We start from the raw sequence: 23543 nt of genomic DNA, 5'->3' as shown, positions 1-23543 counted from the left end.
ACTAAGTTGCTTAGAGCCTCACTAAATTGCTGAGGCTGGCCTCAACAGACAAACAGGTTAGTTTCCCCCAACCTACACTGTATAAGCAGCCACTAGCTGTTGGTTGTTGAACTTTTAAAATGTGACTTGTCCAAATTGTGGTGTTCTGTTTAGTGTAAAATGAATAGTGGATTTCAAAGCCTTAGTACAAAAAAAGTAAACAAATAGTCCACCAAAAATGTTTTTATACCAGTTGAATACTGAAGTATTGATGTACAACATACTGAGTTGAATAATTAAAATAACTAAAATTAAGATAATTAAAATTAATTTCATTTTTTTCTTCTTACTAGAAATGCTTAAGGCTGAGGCAGGAAGATGGTGAGTTCAAAGCCAGTCTCAGCAAAGAAGGGAGCTGCTAAGAAACTCAGTGCAACCCTATCTCTAAATACAATACAAACTAGGGCTGGGGATGTGGCTCAGTGGTTGAGCGCTTGCCTCACATGCAAGAGGCACTGGGTTCGGTCCTCAGCATCACATAAATAAATAAATTAATAAAATAAAGATATTAAAAAGAAAAAGAGATGTTAAATACTTAAAAAAAGAAATAGTAGCAATCACAAAAAAAAAAAAAAAGAGAAATACAGCAATAGGAAAAGATATTCAACATATATCATTTTTAAAGGCATGGTATAAAAACAAGTTGTAGGGAAAATAATCCCATTTTTAAAAAAATATAAGTGTGATTACTTTTCATGTATAGAAACAGACCCAAAAAGCTGTGCAATCAATTTATTTTTTAACAGTTTATCTCTGAAGATGAAAACATGAAGCATGGAAAAGGTCCATTTTTAACTCTATATATTTTATACTGGAAATTCTACATTGATGATACATAAATATTTACATTAAAAAGGAACCTTTCCCCAAATCACAATTAACTTCATGATTAACTGATACGGATACATTTTTATTTTGGAGAAATAGTCATCAAGAATACTAGTCAATTTGACTAGTTACTACAACTAAAATTAAATATATAAAAAAACAGAATACTAAACCTTTCTCTCAATTTCATCATCCAGTCTTTGTAGTTCCATTTCACGTTGATCTTGCTGAAGCTTCAGAAAACGCCTTCTAGCAGCATCTTGTAAGTATAATTCCTTTATCTTCAGCTCTCTTTTCACAGCAGCTAATCTTAGGTACAAAATACATCAAAGGGAACATTTCCCAATACAGACTTAATTTTTTCACAATAACAACCTGCAACTTATTTTGATGCCACTTGCCCATTTAACTGGTGCCATGGTAACACAACGGTGTTTATAACACATAAATGAACAATGCCCAACTATACAAGTCCACATGTAGGCATGTAGATGATAAATGGCCCACACACAATGGGCTATTCTTCTTACACTCACATTTCGAACAGGTCTACCAGTTAGATTGTTTCAACGTGAGCTGATAAACTTTATATGAAGGAAAAATGCCAAAAAATACTCCAATGTTACCAAACATGACGTATGCTTATTCTTTTAGAATTTTAATAGAATGCTAAAAGCTCAGTTCTGTAATTCCTTTTAACCTAGAATTTTGTTTCATAAAGTTTCACCCCAAAATAAAAATCAATAAACACAGAAACAAGTTTCCAAACAGGCTTAGTCTAATTGTTTATCCAATAATCGTAATTAAACATTTTTACCTCATTAACATACTCCTGAAAAAGCATTTAATATTTCTTCCCTTGTTCTCCAAAGCATTAGATGAATAATGAGAATTATTTTATGTTTCAATTGTCAGGTCACATCCTTATGTTCAAAACACAATTTAAAAAATTATACTCCAGGGGCTGGGGTTGTGGTTCACTGGCAAAGTGCTTGCCTTGCACATGTGAGGCACTGGGTTCAATCCTCAGCATCACATAAAAAATAAATAAACAAAATAAAGATATTGTGTCCCTCTATAAAAAAAAATTGAAAAAAAAATTATACAATTATACTCCACCTAATGTGATTTACCCAGTATTCTATTACAAAGCATTTCTGCCTACTGTAATGTTTCTAGGAAATCTTCTTCAAGGTACATTAGATCTCATATGAATTCTGAGTAATCAGTGCAAAGTTATATCATATTCAGCATAGCTTTAAAATTATATTTTATTTTATACCTTTTTTGAAAGGTGGTATAAATTTTTTTATTAACTTACACATTTGCTTAATGGAAACTAAACTGATAATTCTGCATATAGCATTGTTCCTATATAAGAAATGGAAGAAAAGAAAAGTTATTCAACTGACTCATGTGCATAGTTTTCTTTCAGATGCAAACATACCTCTGTCTTTGCTGCATCATCTTTTCCTCCTCTTGCAAGAGCATTTCTCTTCTTGTTTCTTCAGCTTTACGGAGCAGCTCTTGTTTCTGGTACCATGCTTCATCTTTGATTCTTTGCTGGTCCACTTCAGCATGCATATCTTCAACTGCCTGCCTTAAGGAGACAATATTTATTATTATGAAAACACAAACAAGCAAGCTTAGTGATTTAGTCCAAAGACAATCAAAACACAAAATGTATACTTGATTAATATGCAGTAACTGATTTTACTTCCAGATTAAGAATTAAATGTTTAAAGATACCTCCAGCCTTCAAACTTTGATTTTGCAAAAATACTTAAAATTTAATAGATTTTTCATTAAAAATTTTCTGGCTTATATTTATAACAGATTTCATTTCTATCAAAGAACAAGTATTTCATGATTACCTCTCTCTCAAGTAATCCAATTCATCTTTCCTTATTCGTTCTCGTTCCTGTGTCTGATAGTCCACAATAAACTTCGGATATTGATTAAATATTGGATATTGTCCTTTTGTCAGTGCAACAAAAACATCCAGCACATTGTCTGGGTGAATGTGAGCAGGCGTGGTCTCCATGAGATGATAAACTTCTCTAATCACAACATTTATATCCAGGTTATTCCGATGGTGAAAAAAATACTGTAAAAAAACTTGATGTTTAAATCAAGATTTACCTAACAAAACAATTTTGAGGCAGAGTTAAAACAAGATTTCAGAAATATAAATGTGAATTTAAACATTTTTTTTTGGCAAATTCACTGAAGGCTTTCTTAATCCAAGTTTTAAAATAAACATTCAATTTTGTATTTTCAAAATATAATAAGATGCCACAACTATATTATGAAATTTTGAAATCAAACAGTTTACATTTTAACTGAATATGAAGACTTTCATTATAGTAGAAAAAGAATGCTTTAACAAATGAGACCATTTCCACTGTTTGGATTTTTAAAAATTCAAAATCCAAAATAAATATATTAGAAAATAAATTAGTTGGGTGGCTTAAAGATATCTGAAATAGTTCTATATTATCTTGTTCTGGCAGATCCAATTTCTAAAATACATATGTATGTACTATGTAACCAAAAAGTAAAAGTAAAGTTTAATTTGGTAGAAATCACAAAATCGGTTACAAATACACACAAAAACCTGAACGAATTCATCCAATCCACCAAAAGAGACTCTCCTTTTTAAAACCACCCCCATTCTGTACAATGCCCACATTCAGATTTTCATTTTTTTTTAAGTCAATGTCTTACTGACAACAACTAAATGGTGTTTACAGCATTTTTATCATGTGGTAGATTCCACCTATTCACTATATTTTCTAAATTGTCCTACATGTAAATACATTTTTGATATCGTCTATCTTATAAGTTTACTATTAAAGTACATTAAACTATTAAAAAAAAACAACCCACTTCCAATGCCTTCTTTCAGTCACTTTCTTAGCAAGCCCCTGGACCCTCAGTCACCATTTTGCATGTGTAATAAGCATCCCAACCACGGGCTAGTCAGATAGGTCACTGATAAGATCATTACAGAATAACTGACTACTGAAGTGGTCAACATCTTTTACAAAGGCTAAAAAAAAAAAAAAAAGAAAAAGAAAAAAAAAATCACAAAACCAGGGGCTGTAGCTTAGTAGCAGAACACTTGCCTGCTCATAAACCCAGTGCTGATTTTTTTTTTAATTAAAGAAAAACAAATATAAGTACAAAACCCCAACGTTATCATAATTTTCTTCTGACACCATGACTGTAAGACTCAGAGCCTGCTGTCATTGTTTAATCACGTACAAACTACAGGGATGCAGTCCAACTTGTTATCCATTATATTCCTGCCACCTAGCACCACAGCCTAACATACAGTAGTAGGTGCTCAATTACATTTTTCAACTGAAATAGTTAAAATTTGAAAACCTTCTCTTAAGAATAGATATTTACCTCAAAATCATCCTTAAGAGTACAATTGAGCAAAGGAGCTCTAGAACATATGCTGTAGGCTACCACAGTCATCAGCAGAAAGGAGGGATGGTTGGAAAAGACGTTGTCAAATAATTTGAGCCATTCCTCTCTTGTCAGTACTTCTGAGAACACAGTTTCAAGAAGAGGCCAAGCATACAGCTAAAATAAATGTGGAAAAAATTCATTAGTTTTCTAATGAAAAATCAAAATGAAGTCATTGATAATATTCTCTGATATTCAAGCTATGAAAATAATTATATTAAATACATAATTATGAAAAAAACTACCTCTTCGTAGACTTTAAGGAAGGCAGTTTAAATATAAAGAATGGTTTACTGTTTTATTTTTTGAAGTACTGGGGATTAAGCCCAGAGGTGCTCTATCATTGAGCTACATCCCCACCACTTTTTATTTTTTACTTTGAGATAGGGTCTTAGACCACCCCCAACTAGCTAGGATTACAGGTGTAGGCCACTGCACCTGGCTTACTATGCTTTTTATTATATGCCTTCACAAAAATACTGTTCCATTTATACCAGAATCAACGTTAACTCCTCAAATAAGTTATGTTATTCTAAAACTCTTATACCTCTTACCTGAGATGTTATATCATGAGCTATGAAGTGCTGCAGCAGTTCCTTGTCATGAAATGCTAAAATGTTTTCTATTATACTAAGAATATTGATAGGAGGATTAGGAAAGTATTCAAACCAGTGTTGACACCAATTGACTACAAAGGAAAAAGAAAAACAGAAAATTCATCTTTAAATACTTTTCTATATTATCAAAGGTCTTTATAACTCTTAAATGTATCCACTGTTTCTGTCCTCAATATATCCATGAATAAAAACATAACCTTTTACATTTGTTCTTAGAATAAGCGATTTTTAAAATTCTATGTTGAAATAGAATCTTAGGTGCAAACTTTTTCAGAGTAGTAAATGAAAATATGTCAATTAGAAAATGTGTCAATTTTTTAAAATATATATATATATATATTAGTTGTCAATGGACCTTTTTATTTTATCTATTTTATTTATTTATATGTGGTGCTGAGGATCAAACCCAGGGCCTCACACATGCCAGGCAAGCATTCTATCACTGATCTACAACTCCAGCCCCTTTCCAAGGTATTTCTGATCTTAGTTACAGGATATAGGATATTCTGGTTTCTGGGACCTCCTGTTTTATCCTTCTCTTGAGTAAAGGATCCCTTTTGTAAAAGGTTCCTATGCAGGTGTTCCTTAAATGTGCTCAATGTTAATATGCCTACTTCCTTAAATCTATTAAAATTTATGCATTATCAAAGTTAGAAAAGCTTTGGGAGGTGCGATAGTGCGTGCCTGTAATTCCAGCTCCTTGGAAGGAGGATTGCAAGCTTGAGGCCTGCCTCAGCCAATTAGTATCTCAAAACAAAAGGTTGACACTAGTATGGCAATATGTAAATCAATGGATGTGTAACTGATGTGAGTCTGCAATCTGTATACGGGGTAAAAATGGGAGTTCATAACCCACTTGAATCAAAGTGTGAAATATGATATATCAAGAACTATATGTTTTGAACAACCAACAATAAAAATTAAAAAAAGAAAAGGCTGGGAAAAACAAAAGGTTAAAAGGGCTGGGAATGTGCTCCGTGATAGAGTGCCTCTGGGTTAAATTTTCAGTACCAAAAGAAAAAAAAAAAAAAAGTTAGAAAAGTTTAGGAAAAATGCTCACAATTACATTCTTACATATTCATACACACATACTTAAAACAGATGTCTATATATTGTAGCCTTTATCCATTAAATGACAATTAAAAAGTCCCCATTCCCAGGAAAAGACTGATTGTTTATAACCATAATAACAAGTACCATAGGAACTAGTTTTAAATTTCATTAATCAATGACATTTTGTTTCAGTAAACCTGAATTTCATAACCAACCAGCAGTACTCTCTGAAAGTCAGCTAGTCCAAATTAGACTCCATTTCACTGAAAAGGTTTCTAAGGCTGACTTAAACTCACTGCCCTGTGTAATCAGTGTAGCTAAAAAAGGTCTTCTCAAAAGATAATTGGTTAGTTTTGCTTACTGCTTCAACTGTCCTTTAGATATTAAATTCATATATATACATACACACACACACACACACACACACACACACACACACACTTAAAATTTTTTTTTAATGGTAGTTGGACACGATACCTTTATTTATTTATTTATTTTTATGTGGTGCTGAGGATCAAACCCAGGACCTTGCATGTGCGAGGCAAGCACTCTACCGCTAAGCCACAACCCCAGCCCCATATTAAATTCTTTTTTAAAAATTAATTAATTGATTTTAATTAGGTATATATGACAGCAGAATGCATTTTGATTCATCGTACACAAATGCACCACAACTTTTCATTTCTCTGCACATGACGTAGCGTTGCACCATATTTGTAGTCATTCACATACCTAGGGTAATGATGTCCATCTCATTCCACCATCTTTCCTGTCCCCACACTCCCTCCCCTGCCCTCTGGACTGTAAGTTCCAAAGCCACACAGACACATAGCAGAGTAAAGAGAAAGGATAATGGTATGGAGTGTCTATGTATTCCAAATAATACACAGAAGTGACTGTTTGCTTTCAAATTTTCTTCTAGGCACCATCTGGACTGTAAGTTCCAAAGCCATACAGACACATATAAAGTCAGGGTTCTTCAACTCTATTAATTATACAATTTATATAATTAAATATATAAATTATATATATATATAAATGTATATATATATATATAAATTCTGCTTTTTAATTTTAAATACAGGCTGAGTCTCCCCTATCTGAAATGTCTGGAACCAAAAGTGTTTCAGATTTCAGAGTTTTTTGGGTTTTGGAATATTTGCAAAACTTTACCAGGTGAGCATCCTTAATCCCAAAGTTCTGCTCCAAAATCTGAAAATCTGAAAGTGTCATGTTGGCACTCAAAATTTTAGTTTCTGAATTTAGAATTTTCAGATTAGGAATGTTCAACCTGTATTGAGTTGTGGTTTCGTCCTTTGATAGTAAGCTCTCCTATTTAAAATTAGCAAAAGAAGTCTTTATTAACAGAATATTGTATTACATGTGGTTTGTAGGGACTTTCTAATTTTGGGTTTTATTATATTACTGAGCATTTAAATGTGAGCTAGATTATTAAGTCATAAATAAAATCTTCCAAAGACTAAGTTTGAAAAGAAATATTTCAATTTTTCTAAATTGCTGTTTTAAAATAAGTTAATTTAAAAAGGAAAATTGGGTTCAGCAGCATTTTACCAAGTACCTTTTATGTCTCAGACACTACAATGTCACTCTATGCCACAACACACACAAAGCTCTTATCCTCCCCATAACATTAATAGAATACTGTTTTCAAACAAGAGAAAAATCCTATCTACATTAACCATTTGCCTTAAGTATTTTTATTCCACTTTGGTACCACCACAAAAGACATATGACACAGACACAAATAAAGTCAGAGTTCTATTTAGCCCCAAAATTAACCACCTGCAGTGACTCTTTGCATTCATATTGATTCTTTACATTGCCTCTTTAAATCCTATGACCTCTTTACCATTCTTCAGCTTTTTTGGTAACCTACAGATATATAATTGTGTAAAGTATGATATATAATTTGAGCGCCATACATATAAGTCATTTCATTGGAAAGGAATAAAAAATTTTGTAATTACCAAGTGAAACCAGGAAGACTTAGTGAAATAAAGCCAATGAAACTGATGTACTCTGAGAATCTATTAAAGCCCTTCAATAAATACTGACACTATGGCCAGGCACTATTGTGCCTTTTGTAATCCCAGTGACTAGGAGGTTGAGACAGAAAGATAGCAAATTCAAGTCCAGCCTCAGAAACTTAGTAAGGCTCTAAGCAACTTAGTGAGACCCTGTCTCAAAATAAAAAAATAAAAAGGGCTGGGGGTGTGGCTCAGTGGTAAAATGATCCTGGGTTCAATCCCTGACACCAAAAACAAAACAAAACCTGACATGGTAAAGACACAGGGTGGCAATCTATGCTATTGGCATAGCACACTCATGTGTGTGTGTGTGTGTGTGTGTGTGTGTTACTAGAAATAAACGTATAGTCTTGTATACTTACTTAAATTATGTTTCTTTCTTTTTTTAATAGGTTATGCTAGTATATGCACACTATGAAATATTACAATCAATAAAAACACCTAAGAAATTTATAAAAATTAGGGAAATTTACACAATATTAAATATTAAATAAAACCATGATTAAATAACAAACTGCTTAAAGCACAGAAAAAGTAGAAAGGTAAATAAGTTATGGTATACCTATAAGTTGAAATATTATATTATACAGGCAATAAATAATGCTTTCCAAGCATATGTAGAAATTTGGAAGGAAATACCCATTAGAAATTTATCAATATATTACCAAATATTGTTTCTGGAGAGGAAAAATACTGAATTTTCTTCTGTATACTTTCTCTAATGATCAACAAAAATATTATCAAAATAAGTACAATGTAATAAAAAAGTATGGAGGGAATTATAATATCATAATATGTATGCTTGAATTTTAATTTAATTTAATTTAATCCAATTTAACAGACATGATTTTACTAATATGAAAATAATGACCCATTTGCTGGCATAGATGATGGTGGTGGGCAATGACCTTAATGGCAGCAGATTATGGAATGTGACTGCCTGGGTCAGATGCTTGCTGCCACCAACCTAACCTTGGATAACCTAAGTACTCTGTGTTTCAGTCTCCTCATTTGTAAAAAGGAGGTAATATCTACCAAATAGAATTATTGTGAAGATTAAATGCATTAACAAAGTAAAACATCTTTGATCTACACATCAGGCACCTAAGAACAGTGTCTGGTACACAGAAAGTGCTCAAATAAATGTTAGCCACAGATGACGAAGATAAACAACAGGCACCGTGTGCAAAGTGCTTTACAAACTCACCAATCCAATGAAGAATAACTGCCTTTCAGTAAGTGGGGGATCTGCTTCTTTCTTCACAACCAAATCCAGTGTGAATATCTTCTAAAATTTATCCACCCAAATTTCCCCTGTTTTTGGTGGGTGGTGGTGGTTGTATGAGGGATTGAACTCAGGGGCATTCGACCACTGAGCCACATCCTCAGCCCTATTTTGTATTTTATTTAGAGACAGGGCCTCACTAAGTAGCTCAGCACCTTGCCTTTGCTGAGGCTGGTTTGAATTCATGATCCTCCAGCCTCAGCCTCTGGAGCTGCTGGGATTACAGGTGTGTAACACAGCTCCTGACCCAAATTTTCTTGTAAATAAAATGTTTTTTTTTTTTAATTTAATTCTTTTATTTTTTAAATACATGACATCGGAATGCATCACTATTCTTATTACACATATAGAACATAATTTTTCATATCTCTGTTTGTATATAAAGTATGTTCACACCAATTCATGTCTTCATATATGTATTTTGGATAATGATGTCCATTACATTCCACCATCATTCCTAACTCCCTGCCCCCTCCCACCCCTCTGTCCTATCTAGAGTTCGTCTATTCCTCCCATGTTCCCCCTCCCTACCCCACTATGGGTCAGTCACCTTATATCAGAGAAAACATTCATCATTTGTATTTTTGGGATGGGCTAACTTCACTTAGCATTATCTTCTCCAACTGTATCCATTTACCTGCAAATGCCATGATTTTATTCTCTTTTATTGCTGAGTAATATTCCATTACATGTTTGAAATGTCCATTTTGTGTAAAACCTGATTGTTCCACACTTTCCTGACTTAAATAAGTAGAGAAATCTAGGATTGTTGTTAGGTGTCACAAAGGTGCCAAATCATCAGGAAAATGTTTTAAGAATCCATTCTTGGTTCATTCTGTAATCATTATCTACTTACTTATGAGAGTAGCAACGACTTCAAAACAGATAAGCTGGTTGTTCTGGAATAATTTCACAAACGGAAATGCCAAAAGTGGAAGATAGGGTGTGTCGCTAAAGATGGCAGACCAATGAGCTAAAGCAGACAGGGTTCTGTGAATAAAATAAGAAAATAAAGACCAGAAAACAATAATGTCATTAAAATTTGTGAATAAAAAATACCGTCACATGATAAAAATTTCAATACAGAAGGTATATTTGGTGAAAATTGTTCCTTTTACCTATCATCTAGATCCTTTCCTCTAAAGCAATTTAATTATAAAACCTCTTTTTAAAAGCACAAATCATGGTATATTATAAACATTCTTCTGTACCTTGCATTTTACAAATAATAATCTGTTGGAAATAGTAAATATCAGGCACTTTTTTTTTTTAAATGATCCCCATTCTTGGGCCTTTAAGAGTCTTCTAATCTTTTATAAACAATGCTGTGCTGAGTATGAGTATATGTCCATCATTCTTCATGTGGTAATACAAATTTGGATAAATTCCCAGAAGTGGAATTGATGGGTCAAAGGATGTGTATGTTTGTAATTTCAATAGCCAGACCAGGCACAGTGGGGCATGGCTGGAACCCCAGTGACTTGGAAGCTGAGGCAGAAGGATTATAAATTGGAGGCCAGTCTCACCAAATTAGTGAGACCCTAAAAATAAAAATCAAATAAATAAAAATGGCAGAGGATGTAATTTAGCGGTAAAGTGCTCCTGAGTTAACTCCCAGTTTAAAAAAAAAAAAATCCACAACCACTACCAAATTGTCATCCACAAAGTACTTACATTCCCATCACTTGTGTAAAAGGATGCCTGTTTTCTCATACTCTTGTCAACATAATTTATTATCAACCATTTATTTCTAGGTGAGAAATGACACTTTTATTATGAGGAAGATCAACAGCATCTTTTCATGTTTAAGAACAATTTCCAGTGCTGTGATCTGTATGTTAAATTCTTTATCTATTTTTCATTGATCAGTTTTTTTCACAATTATTTATATGAATATTTCATATGTTAGAGAAATGAGCCTTTCATCTGTCATGTTTTACCTGTATTTTCTCCATTTCACGTCTTTGTGTAGAAATTTTTTTCACATGTTGAGATATTGTATTCATATCAATCTCTTTGATATGTCAAGCTTATTATACTTTGGATTATAATTCTCCAATATTTACTTCTAATACCTTTAAGGTTTCTTTTAAACTTTGTATTTTGAAATAATTTTGTATTTAAAAATCACAAAAATAGAGACTGGGGTTGTAGCTCAGTTGGTACAGTGTTTGCCTTGCATGTGTTGTTGTTGTTTTTAACCTTTATTTTATTTATTTATTTTTATGTGGTGCTGAGGATTGAACCCAGAGCCTTGTATGTGCTAGGTGAGCGCTCTATTGCTGAGCCACACCCCAGCACCTGGGGTAAGGTTTTAAGATAATCAATTTAGTTTTTGGAAAACTGATAAATAAAAAAAAAAAGTACTATGCATTTAACCTGCCTTTCCTATGTGGATTCTATCCTAGAGTAGCCAAATAACAGAAATTTTCCTTTAAAAAATTTCCCAGTTTAGGGTCTGGGGTTGTGGCTCAGCAGTAGAGTGCTCGCCTAGCACATGCAAGACACTGGGTTCAATCCTTAGCACCACACAAAAATAAATGAAATAAAGGTATTGTGTCCAACTACAACTAAAAAAAAATATTTAAAAAATTTCCCAGTTCATAAAAAGAGAAGAAATGATAGAACTAGATTTTGTCAGTGTTTTGCTGATCTCTGGGGAAGTAACAGGCCTATTGGATGATCATTAATAACCATTAACATCTCCAAAAGAGAGACAATCAGTAAACTTCCTAACAGATGTACATAAGGCCACCTACAAAGTTTTCTTGAAAAACAAAAAAAACAAACATCAAAGGGTAAAAAATAAAAATCTTGTACCAGAGCAGGACCCTAGCTTGATTATCACTTTATAGTAAATTCGGGACAAAATGGAACATGGTAAATAACACCATGGGAACAAATCAGAAAACTCCAAAATATGGACAATTCATATTGTAAGTTAACTCCTGGTTTCTTCAACAACTAAATCGAAAAAAAAAGAAGGAATCAGAATTGGTAGATTAAAACAAAAGCTCAAAAAGAATAACAACAAAATGTAATGTGTGCACCTTGTTTGGACCCTGATTTACCATAAAAAATTTCCTAAGACAGAGTAATGGAAAAGATGATGGGGTACTTAAGGATACTGAAGAATTTGTTAATTCTTTTTTTGGTGTGATAATGGTAAAGTGCTTGCTTATCTTAAAGGAGCCCCTATCCTTTAGAGATATGTGTACAACTATTTAGTAGGGTGTGTGAAAGTGAATTGAGACAAGGCAGGTGGTGTGAGAGGGGTGTGGAGTGAGTGGAAGTACTAACACAATAAGACTTGCCTGAATGGGCAGCTACTGAGCTGGGTGACAGGCCCCACTGAGATATTCCTTATATTCCTACGCATACTTATGCTTACAACTTTTCATAAAAAAAGCTTAATTTAGTAAGTCTTGCACTTACATGACTGGGTCATATTTCCTAACTTCTCCATGCTTGCTTGCTTGCTCTATCTCTCTATCGCTCTATCTATCGCTCTATCTATCTATCTATCTATCTATCTATTTATATGTGGTGCTGAGGATCGAACCCAGGGCCTTGCATGTACGAGGGAGTGCTCTACTGCTAAGCCATAGCCCTAGCCCCTATGCTTCTATGTTTTTTTTATCTGTAAAATAAGTTAAGTATATATATTTGTAGTGCTTAAAACATGAGAAGTACTTTAAAGGGCTATATTATTGATATTTGTTGAGTACTTAATATGAAATATACACTAGCATAAGCATTCTAAAAGAGGTTCTCATCTAATTACTCCAATAATCTTATGATGTTGGTATTGTTAGACCCATTTTCAGATAACTGAAGGGTGAGAAGTAAAATAGCATCTCCTACATCACAGTTGTCAAGTGGTGGAACAAGGACTTAAAACTGGGTGTTTTGCCTCCAAATTCAAAACTCTTTTTACCATGCAGCTCTGTTCCTGAAGATCATTTGAAAGATTCCTATTTTCTAGAACACAATGCAAACTAATTTTCATATATATATATATATATCTGTTTTATTTTTACTAGTATGTAACACAGGCTAATCAAAGCTGACTGAACAATACAAAGGGAGGATTGTAAAGCATTGCAGTTTTGAGTTACAGGTTTTATATATACACATATTTCTGCAATCTTCGGAACATACCTCTGTAATACTCTGAGTAGTTTCCTACTTTTGATGGGGTATTGCTTCTGAAGGTTGATAAATGCCTCATGAATACCTTTATCTATTAGGCTACTAAATGCTGTATGATTTTCCGGCAGTTGTAGTAGAGCACGCCAAATGAACATTCTGAAATTAAAATATATTTTTAAATAAATTTTTTTTTGAAAATTTTGAAATTTTAAAAATGATTTAACAATAAAAGATTTAAAACTTTACCTGTATTTTGTTGGATATTCACCATAGCCTTTTAATAAGATTTGTAAACGTTTTTTGTTTAATCCATCTGACAATTCATTCTAAAAAAAGAAAAAAAAGAAGTGACATAATCATGAAACTGAAAACATGGTCATCTTGTCCACAGTGGCTTTCCAACTTTAGAATACACACACAGTAAGAAATATTATTCACATCACCAGATTCTATATCACACACACTCTCTCCCTCCTTCCTTTTAAGCACAGACAGATACACAGCAAATATAGTTTATTATGTATTCTTTTCCCAGGAGAGGACTTTTTTAAAAAGTTAGTAAATTCTTCAGGTTTTGGGAGCCAACGGAAAAGATAAAAAAAATATTGTGTAGATATTTACATAGCCATTAAAAATGTAGCCATTTTAAAATGTAAAAATTATTCTTAGCTTGAATAGCCTGACTGGGGCCATGGTTGTAATTTTCTTTCTTCCCTCACCATCTCTCTCTCTTTTTCTTAAAATTCTCAACAGTTCCCTCAAATGAAAGCACGAAGGCCAACTCTGGTGGAAAATCTTATCTAGTTCAGCCTTTTATCCTCAGTAACTTCTGACAGCTCCTTACATCTAAAACTTTCAAGTCAATTTTTAATCTTAGTAGAAAAATAATTTTTATGGGCTTTAGCTATTTTCATAAACTATCTCATTTGATGCTAACAACTACATAAAGGAGGTGGGATGTTATCTTCCTTTATTCATGAAAATGGGAAGATTAGAGTTCAGTGACTTGCTCATGGTCAGGAATCTGCAAGTCCTGGCTCAAACCTGACACCCGATTCTGTTTTAGTTCAGTGATCTTTTTGCTACAAGAAACTAAATATTCAAGAAAGTAGTGAAGGAAAGCCCAGATGATGATGAAAGAAGATTCCCATTCAAGAACCAGACACCAGACACAGAGTGCAACCAGTCCAGTCAGGAGCAAAGTGATCCAGGAAGGAGAAACGCTGACTACTGCCAACAAGATACTGGCCACCGCTGATTCCTCTTGTTAAACAAACTATAGAACACTCTGGGGAGTTGGGGATGAATTTTATCTGTTCTTGTCTTGGCCATCAGCTCCTGGTGCCAAGCCTCGTTGAAGACATGCATTTCTTCCCACATCTGTGTTTCACTGAACTTCTTCCTTAGGGCTGGCTCTGGGTTCCTCAGAAGCAGCTCACTCCCTGACATCATTTGGTAGGAGATCCACACTGGTCCACTAGAGGACTGCCAGAAACTCTGATTGTGATAAGCCTTTTATTTTTATAAGTCACCTGTGATCATATTCATTAGTTTTCCCAGAAAAGACTCTTGTAAATTCCCTGGAATGCTGAATCAAACAAAGCACCAAATCCGAAGACAGTATTACAACCATCCGACACAGGGTTCATATGTAAGACTTCCAGGTCAAGTGTCGGGTAGCACTCAGCTCATCTTCTTCTAGAGCGTTCACTGAATAGGAGCAATACCACCCAATCTTCACACAGCTTTAGCTTTGTGCTGGCTATTCAATTTTTTTTAAAACTAAGTGATAGTTTCTAGGGTTACATGAAGAGAAGTCATAAAAATATAAAGCAAATCAATGACATCATTAATACACAAGAGAGAACAACAGTTACATCTATGGGGTGAAGAGAAAAGTGTGATAAGCACTTAGAAGGCTCCAAAGCTCCTGCTAATGCTTTATATCTTAATGTAGAAATGGGTATGTGCAGAAAAAAGTAAATATAGCATGTCTAGTCCTGTTACCCTTAGAAGGCTTGTTTGTAAGTTTGGCTCATGTTTGTGTCTAGAAGATAGAATTTGGAAGAATTTCTATCATCCTCACAACCAATAAGAATTGTTCAATGTGCCTAAATTGTATAATGTGGTTTATGATGAACACTTAAGAGTGTTCACTTTTCTCTCAAAGTCTGGAACTTAAAACATGTTAAGCAGGTGCCTATATAACCAGCAAAAGCCTTGGGCACTGAGTCTAATGATTTCCTTGATAGATAATACTTCACATATGCCTTCAGAATTTACCGCTGGAGGAATCAAGTATGCCTTGTGACCCAGGGGGAGAGTACTCAGGGAAGCACGTGGCCTGCTTTTCTCTAGACTTCACCTTTGCTAATTGTGCTTTGGATCTTTTCACTGTTACATGTGTGTAACAAAGCACCAAATATGAAGACAGTACTAGAGCCACCCAACACAGGGTACATATGTGATCTTTTTATTTATTTTTATTAAGTTGTAATATGCTTTATACATTCTTCTGTGTGTGTGTGTTTCATATTTTTAAAAGGCTTCAAGATAAAGTTATTTAAACTAATGTGAAAAATACCAAATGTTGGTGAGAACATGGAGCAACTAGAACTCTCAAATACTGCTCGTGGGCATGTAAATTTGCTTCAACCAGTTGGCAAGGTGCTGGTAAAGTTCCTTTTTTTTTTTTAATATGTGTCATGGTAACACTGGTGTGTCTGGTTTGTGAAAATTCATTGTATACTTGTGTATACTCGTGTACTCTGCAAGTGTGCGTATTTATTTATCATCAATAAAGAGCTTAAAAATTCCTCTAAAATGACATAACTTCTCTATTCATATTTATATTCTCTTTCTATTCCAAAGTACTATCAGTGCTTTAGAGGAAGTTAGGAAAACACACAAAAATTTATATAAGAAGAAAACTCACTGAAATTTCTACCCTCAAAGGTAAGTCTACTATTAGCATCCCAGCTACTTCTAGGAGGATAAAGATGGGACAATGAGCAAGGAGAAAGAAAGGCATACTTGAATTTCCCCCCTTTATTATTTTCTGTATCAGCATTGTCTAAAAGGTACAACATGGGCTACAAAATTAAAAATTTTCTAGGAATCACATTCAAAACATAGAGAAATAGGGAAAATTCAGCTTAATATTGATTCTAAGTTTTCACACCTTCTTACTGTGAAAGTGTTTTAATTTAGAGTGTGTTTTAGAAAGTGTTTTAATTCAGACTAGCCACACCTCAAGTATTCAGTCACATGCTAGTGGCTAGCATATTAGACAGTACAGTTCTGTACTGTCTTTTTAAAGTACTTAAACATGTGCTACATTTATGTCAAAACATAAAATGCATAAAAGCACAATGTAATTTCAGTTACCATGTTCTTCTCTTCATATAATATTCCTTTAGGTTCCAGGACAGGGAAGTGATAGTGGCCTACAAATCACAAAATTTGCCTACAATGGTGTTATGATAAAACAGAATTTAATGATAAAATATTCTTACCTCTTTATTTTCAAAAGTACCAGTGAGGTCTTGTTTTAATATTCTAGTCTGAATTTTGCTATCTCTGGATTTTGTTGGCCGCTGTATTCTTCCTGAAGGAACCATCATCTTAACATCACTGGCATTCAGTTTATTCTTGGGCAAATCTTCGATTACTTTCACTAAAGGAGGTGGTGGCTGAAAGGAGAAAAAAAAACTATATGTACACACACAGTGGATATCCTTGGAAAATAGGTCTTTATATATGATTTCTGAAATTATGTATAATTATTCTTCAGGTAAAAAGTATAAGTAAAATGTCTAACAATGTTTTCTTTTCCTTCTTCTTCTTCTTTTTTTTTTTTTTTTTTTGTACAAGGGATTGAACCCAGGAGCGCTTTTAAATTCTTTTAAATTTTGGGACAGGGTCTCATTAGATTGCTGAGGGCCTTACTAATTTGCTGAGGCTGGCCATGAACTTGTGATCCTCCTGCTTTAGCTTCCCAAGCCACTGGATTACAGGAGTGTGCCATAGCACCCAGCTTTAAGATTATTGACTAATAAAGCAAATTTCTGCCATATTTCTTTGAAAAAGAATGATACATGATTAATAGCAGCAATAGGTAGAATTTAATTATTCCTTGAAAGCTGGCCTAAAACCATACAATGCAAACCCATTTCCATGCTTGCATGACAAGGTTAGTAGTACAGTGACACTCTACTCCAGAGAAGGTATAGCTGCCCACGTGGTCATCAAAACTCTGAGAGAACCACCCTAGCAGTCTTCAGGCTCAAGTGATATCCAAGGGAGAGGAAACTGCCAAACGACTTTCCTCTGACAGCACAGGACCCCCACCTCTCTGTCCAGACTCAAGGCTATAATCCACTCAGTGAGGACTGTCAGTTCTTTACTATATCAACTGCTCTGAGGCAGCTCAGATGGCATGACTTAGGACCCAAACCCTTATTTTTATGGGGTATATCAAATGGGAAAATAACCGACAACTTCCATGTATGCAAGGTAAAAGGACTCATTAGAATCTGTTCTCCATACATCAGATTCTCTTTGAAATCAGAAGATACTCCTTATTCAAAAGAAATAAGCAGATAAGGTCACTGAGACTTTCCACATTCTAAACACAATTAAAGCACAACGACCATTTATATTCTATGATTTAGTTCTTTAATTCTTCATCTATGGAATAGAATTAAAAGTAGTCTTGACTTAAATATTATGCTCATCTTTAATATCCTTAGTTTATCTGCTCTCTGACTTCAACCCTTTCTTCTAAATTTGTATCAAACTTTTTTTTTATTCTAATGTTGTTTTCCCCTAGTTGTACTTCATCGTCCACCTGAATTACAACCTCCAAGAGTCAGGGCCTGAGATGTGACCTGATTTGACATACCTTTGTACTGTTACAATTTCAACACATAAGAATCCGTTTACTTATTATTAGCCCAGTATCAGAAATTCTCTCAGGACAAGGAAAGTGCAGAAACAAAATGTGGAAGGAATGGTACACAGGTGGGTTCAGGTTTTTAGAGAATATGCAGCTGAAGATCCATAAAGACAATGATGGTGCAGGGGATGTACCCAAAACTTGGAAAGAGTATTCCACCTTGTTTAAATTAAGCTGGGTTTTCTGTTCAATGTCATCTCAATTTGCTCAATAAATAAGAGCATGGAGGAACTCTATGAGTCACTCCTACCACAGTTGTTCTCAGATACCTCCCTGCCTCTTTCTATGGTTTAGTTAGTACTGAAAAACTAACTAATAAGGCTGAAAAGTCTCTCATTAAGGATAGATAATGTACAAATATTTTAAAATATATTAATATATAATAAATATTATAATACATAAAATATTGCTATATGTTATGTGTAAACATAATAATCTAAATAAGAACCACAGAGCATAATCCAATGTTAGAGAAGATGCATGTTTATAGACACCTACACATACACATGTTTAGATGATTATTCGCAGCTCTGTGGATTTACTTCAAACACTGAATGAGTGAATATTGAATCCTGATTCTAGGGGAAAAGAGTTGAATTCCTGGGAGCCTCTGGCCACAACATTTTCATCAACTGATCAATAATATAACCTTGTTTTATGTGTGCTTCTGTTTAAAGAAAGAACTTCATTCAATATACATTGTTGATTCATTATCATTGAACCCAGAGCCCAAAGCAGTGTGACAATGACTAAATGAGTTTTTCTAACATACATATTTTCATTTAAGGCACAGCACAGCCTTCTTGTGCTCAGAAACACCACAGACAACTCTATAGCACTATGACTAGGCTTCACTTTAAACCATGAAATCACAACAGAAAGCCCCAAAGTGCAGAAACATGACACTAAAAGGACCACGAAAAAGAGACAAGATTAGAATACAAGAGCTGCAACAAGAAAGCAAAGCACTGCCTTGTTCAACTTTAGGGCACAGAGCAACTCAAAATTTTCACTACATCTGCAAATGACTATAAAAGCTCCGCAAGAAATGATTTTGGCATTACAAATAAATTTTAGCGAATAGGCAAATTCTCAAATATACCCACAAATAGCAAGGGGTGACTGCATATATTTATACAAAAAAGACAAAAGACTGAGAATGCAAACATTAAAGTCATCTGAGAATGCTGAGACATTAAGTAATTTTTATTTATTTGTTATCGGTAGTTTTTGATTTTTTTCCTGAAATGAGACACTTATTACTTGTATAATGTTTTTAAAAAGGTAAAGGCAAAAAAGAGACACACACACACACACACACACAAATACTGTGTTAAGAATCAGACACCTAGAATCAAAGTGTGGAATATGATATGTCAAGAAATTTGTAATGTTTTGAACAACCCACAATAAAAAATTAAAAAAAAAAAAAAAAAGAATCAGACACCTGCTCCACTAGCGACTAGCTGTGTGACTAGGCTGGGGCACAAACCTCCCTAGGACGACTAGGAGTCTGCATACAATCTAACTTGTTAGCTGGAGGGCTTTTAGAGAACCACAGCAGAGGGCTGGGAGTGTATCTGATGTAGGTACCAGATGCAGAAATAAAAATGGTTCCAACAAGGGACCATGAATATGTACGAATACATTCAGACTTCATTTTCCATAATAGATGCAATGTATCATCCATGTGGGCTGATTACTGATTATGGACAATAAGAAAAGTTTTAAGAATGGGAAAATAAGTGAGGTAAAAGGATTAGAGAGGACATTGAGAGCCAAGTAGAAGAGTCTGGACAGAATGCAAAAGAAGGAAGCCACTAAAGTGTCATTATTTAAGAAATAATGATGAAAGTATTTTAGAAAAATGTTGTACAGGAGATAAGACTGATGGGCAGGGATAGCACCGTGGGCTCTAAGGTTAGGGTATTTGTTTAAATTACTGCTATTCATGGGTACTTTATGAGGAAAAAAAAACAAGTACAGTTATTATGGAGACAGAGAAGCAGCACACAGATATTTCAAATTTAAGAAATTATATGACTTAGTATTAACAAGATTTAGGAAATAAAGAAACAGTCACAGAGCTTCAAGTTTTCTAGCCACAAGATGGGAAGAAAGAGGAGACAGAAATAAAGAAACTAAGATTAAATACCTCTTGTGGGAAGGAGATCATGAATGATATCTTGCATGAGACAAGGACACCAAACAGGTCATTTAAAAAGGCAACCACTTAAGCAAGGAACATTGGTGAGAAATCACAACTGGAAATGTGGCTCTGGGAATAAGAGCAACAAAATACACCAAAAAAATAGGTGGTAAATTCCAAGTCAGAAAAGAGGAGCATGGATATTCTTCTTCTTCTTCTTCTTCTTCTTCTTCTTTTTTTTTTTTTGGTTCTAGTTAGTTATACATGACAGCAGAATGCATTTCAATTCATTGTACACAAATAGAGCACAACATTTCAATTCTCTGATTGTACATGATGTAGAGTTGCACTGTTCGTGCAATGGATTTTATTCTTGATACAATACTGAAATGTTTTTAAAAAAACTGATGTTTACTTGATATCATACCTTATTTATTTCTTGTGTTAAAGCCTGAACTGAATATATATTCAGACTTCCATTTTCCATAATAGATGCAATGTATCGTCCATGTGGGCTAATTACTGATGTGCTAATTCCTTCATCAAGGCTTCCAATTTCAAAGAGAAGTTTACAAGTCTGTACATTGATAAATCTCATAATACCATCTTGACTTAGCACTCCAAGAACCTAAAGGTAGAAAGAAACAAAGAATTATTAAAAAACATTTCCAATGTCTAAAAGTCAAACTGTATATTCGTATACTTTACTAGGCATGTGTGTATTCATATATGAATATAATTTTTGGTAGGGGGACAAGTGAAGATCCATTCTCAGTGAGACATTATACATTTTAAAAGCACTAATTATGGTTCATGTTGATTTGCTCTGTTCAAGCCCAAATCTGGCTTTAACCAGAACCAGGAATGCATCCTGGGAGACTATGAAAGGTGACACAAGAATCTTCCCTCCCCACAGGTATGCCATGTCCACTGATGACATACAGAGGGGATACATGACTAACAGTTTCAAACCTTTACCTCCACTGCTGTCAGAAGCAGAGAAGACAGGGTTTATCTACCAATTCCCCTCTACCTGCACCCACGTCTCCTGGTGAGGCTCCCCACTGTTTACCTGTCTTCTGCAATTGTAACTAATATTTGGGGAGTGGAGAAAGATTTGGGGTTGCAAAACATCTTTGTTGTAGATGAGTTAGAGGGAAGCTAGTCTTTTAAGAGAAAAAATTAATTTGAATTTGAAACATTAAAAGCATGTAATAAAAAAGTTTAAGCAAACAAACTCTCTGCTCTCTGGGCCTTAGGCATAGGCTCTTTCTCAGAGCAGGTAGCTATAAGTGGTAACACCAACTGATTCCTCAAAATGCAGATGCTGCTTGTTATACAAAAACTAGTTTGGAGGGGACAGTCTCAAAAATGTGTTTTTCTCTTCATCAGCTGGTAGAGAACAAACTCCCTCATCTGCAGCTAATGGAAACCTTTTGGTAAGATCCTATCCAAATTATAGATGCACATGATCTTTATGCCATTATTTCAATTCTGGAATTTTATCTTACAAATAGGATGTGTAAAATGGCATTTGCTACAAGCTGTTCTGTGCTATATTATTTGTAACAGGAAAGGACTAAAATTAACTAAGGAGCCCAATAATAAAACTGATTTAAAAAAATAAGTATGAAACACTACTCAGCTATAAAAAAGAAGTTCTATACTAATAGAGAATAATCTCCAAATTAAGTGAAGGATAAAAGGTGCAAGGATTGTATAAAAAGAGGGGAAAACATGATGTTATATATAAAAACAGTGGTTATAGGGGATCAGACCCAAGGGAGAGAGGGCTGAGGCCCTTACCACTACCTGCTTTTTATAAGTTTTATAATTTCAACCATGTGAATGCATTATCTATTCAAAAATGTATGTATAATAGATATGATATATATATGCAAACATTCTGTATACATATGTATGTATGTACGTATGCATAAAACATAATGAGTGTAATTTGTTAAAGTGTGAGGTCCATGATGGTCAATTAAAATAAGAAAGTTAAGGTAAATATTTGTGAGAAATATAAAGAACATAAGATTTTGCAATTTTTTCAAGTCTAGCCTCTTCACAAAAATAATATACTTTAGGGGCTAGAGTTGTGGCTCAGAGGTAGAGTGCTCGCCAAGCATGCATGAGGCACTGGGTTCGATCCTCAGCACCACATAAAAATAAAGACATTGTGCCCACCTATAAGCAAAAAATAAATATTAAAAAAAATATACTTAGAATTTCAGATTCTTGTCTGTCAGGGTATAAGTTAAATAAGTATAAGCTAAAATAGTTTAATGTCCTACAATTCCATTACTAACCTGATTAGAACCAGCATCAAAACTATCAGGAAGAAATTCCAGATGGCGAATGGCTCTAACTTTAGTTGGCATTTGGATAATTCTGAAGAGCTGTGTAGCTTCCAAGCACCACAAATGAAGGTGATTTGATTTGCCTCCAGCAGCCAGGATTCGACCATCTCTATATTACCAAAAAGATGAAAAAGTAAGACCAGCTGACCTGTCAACAGCATTACGGTTCCACAGAACTTTCTGTGATGACAGAAATGCTCTCTATGCTGTCTAAAGTAGTGACCACTAGCCACATGATTACTGACTGCTTGAATTGTGACCAGTGCTACTGAGGAAATTAATTTTTATTTTTATTAATTTAAATAATCACATGTGGCCAGTGGCTACCAGACAGGACAGTTTACATTTACAGGGGTGTGTATATGCATACATTTTTTTCACCTTTTGTGTTAAGGCATCAGCTTAACAAACACTTGTGTGACCACTTGATCAGGGGTTTTCTGAGTAACATTTACATTTTATAGCATAATCTCTCACTATACAACTATACAACTTTTATATTTCACATACAATTATACAGAATTGATAGTGCATTGCTATACATATAAAAACATTAAAAAAGGCCAAACTTTTCC

At 34.1% G+C, this 23543-nt stretch overlaps 1 protein-coding gene across 5 annotated transcripts in view; it reads right to left on the bottom strand.

Moving 5' to 3' along the window:
- The window catches only part of Tbc1d31 (TBC1 domain family member 31), a 69178-nt gene that overhangs the window by 20031 nt on the left and 25604 nt on the right, over positions 1-23543 (bottom strand). For 4 of the 5 annotated variants that reach the window (XM_046464859.2, XM_046464860.2, XM_046464858.2 and 1 more), the window contains 11 exons: positions 22918-23077; positions 21033-21233; positions 17015-17191; positions 13746-13825; positions 13509-13655; positions 10204-10337; positions 4899-5032; positions 4282-4461; positions 2742-2974; positions 2315-2467; positions 1041-1176 (listed from right to left, as the gene is read on the bottom strand). In XM_046464859.2, coding sequence (XP_046320815.1) covers positions 1041-1176; positions 2315-2467; positions 2742-2974; positions 4282-4461; positions 4899-5032; positions 10204-10337; positions 13509-13655; positions 13746-13825; positions 17015-17191; positions 21033-21233; positions 22918-23077 — 1735 coding nt within the window. Of the gene's footprint in view, positions 1-1040; positions 1177-2314; positions 2468-2741; positions 2975-4281; positions 4462-4898; positions 5033-10203; positions 10338-13508; positions 13656-13745; positions 13826-17014; positions 17192-21032; positions 21234-22917; positions 23078-23543 lie in introns of those variants that run through there. The other variant, XM_046464862.1, reaches the window with a different exon arrangement.

This window comes from Marmota monax, unplaced genomic scaffold (genome assembly GCF_021218885.2).
Source record: "Marmota monax isolate L192 unplaced genomic scaffold, Marmota_monax_Labrador192_F-V1.1 WCK01_AAM20220418_F8-fsc00003, whole genome shotgun sequence".
In the NCBI taxonomy this organism is placed as follows: Eukaryota; Metazoa; Chordata; class Mammalia; order Rodentia; family Sciuridae; genus Marmota; species Marmota monax.
This window is presented reverse-complemented; position numbering and strand designations above follow the sequence as displayed.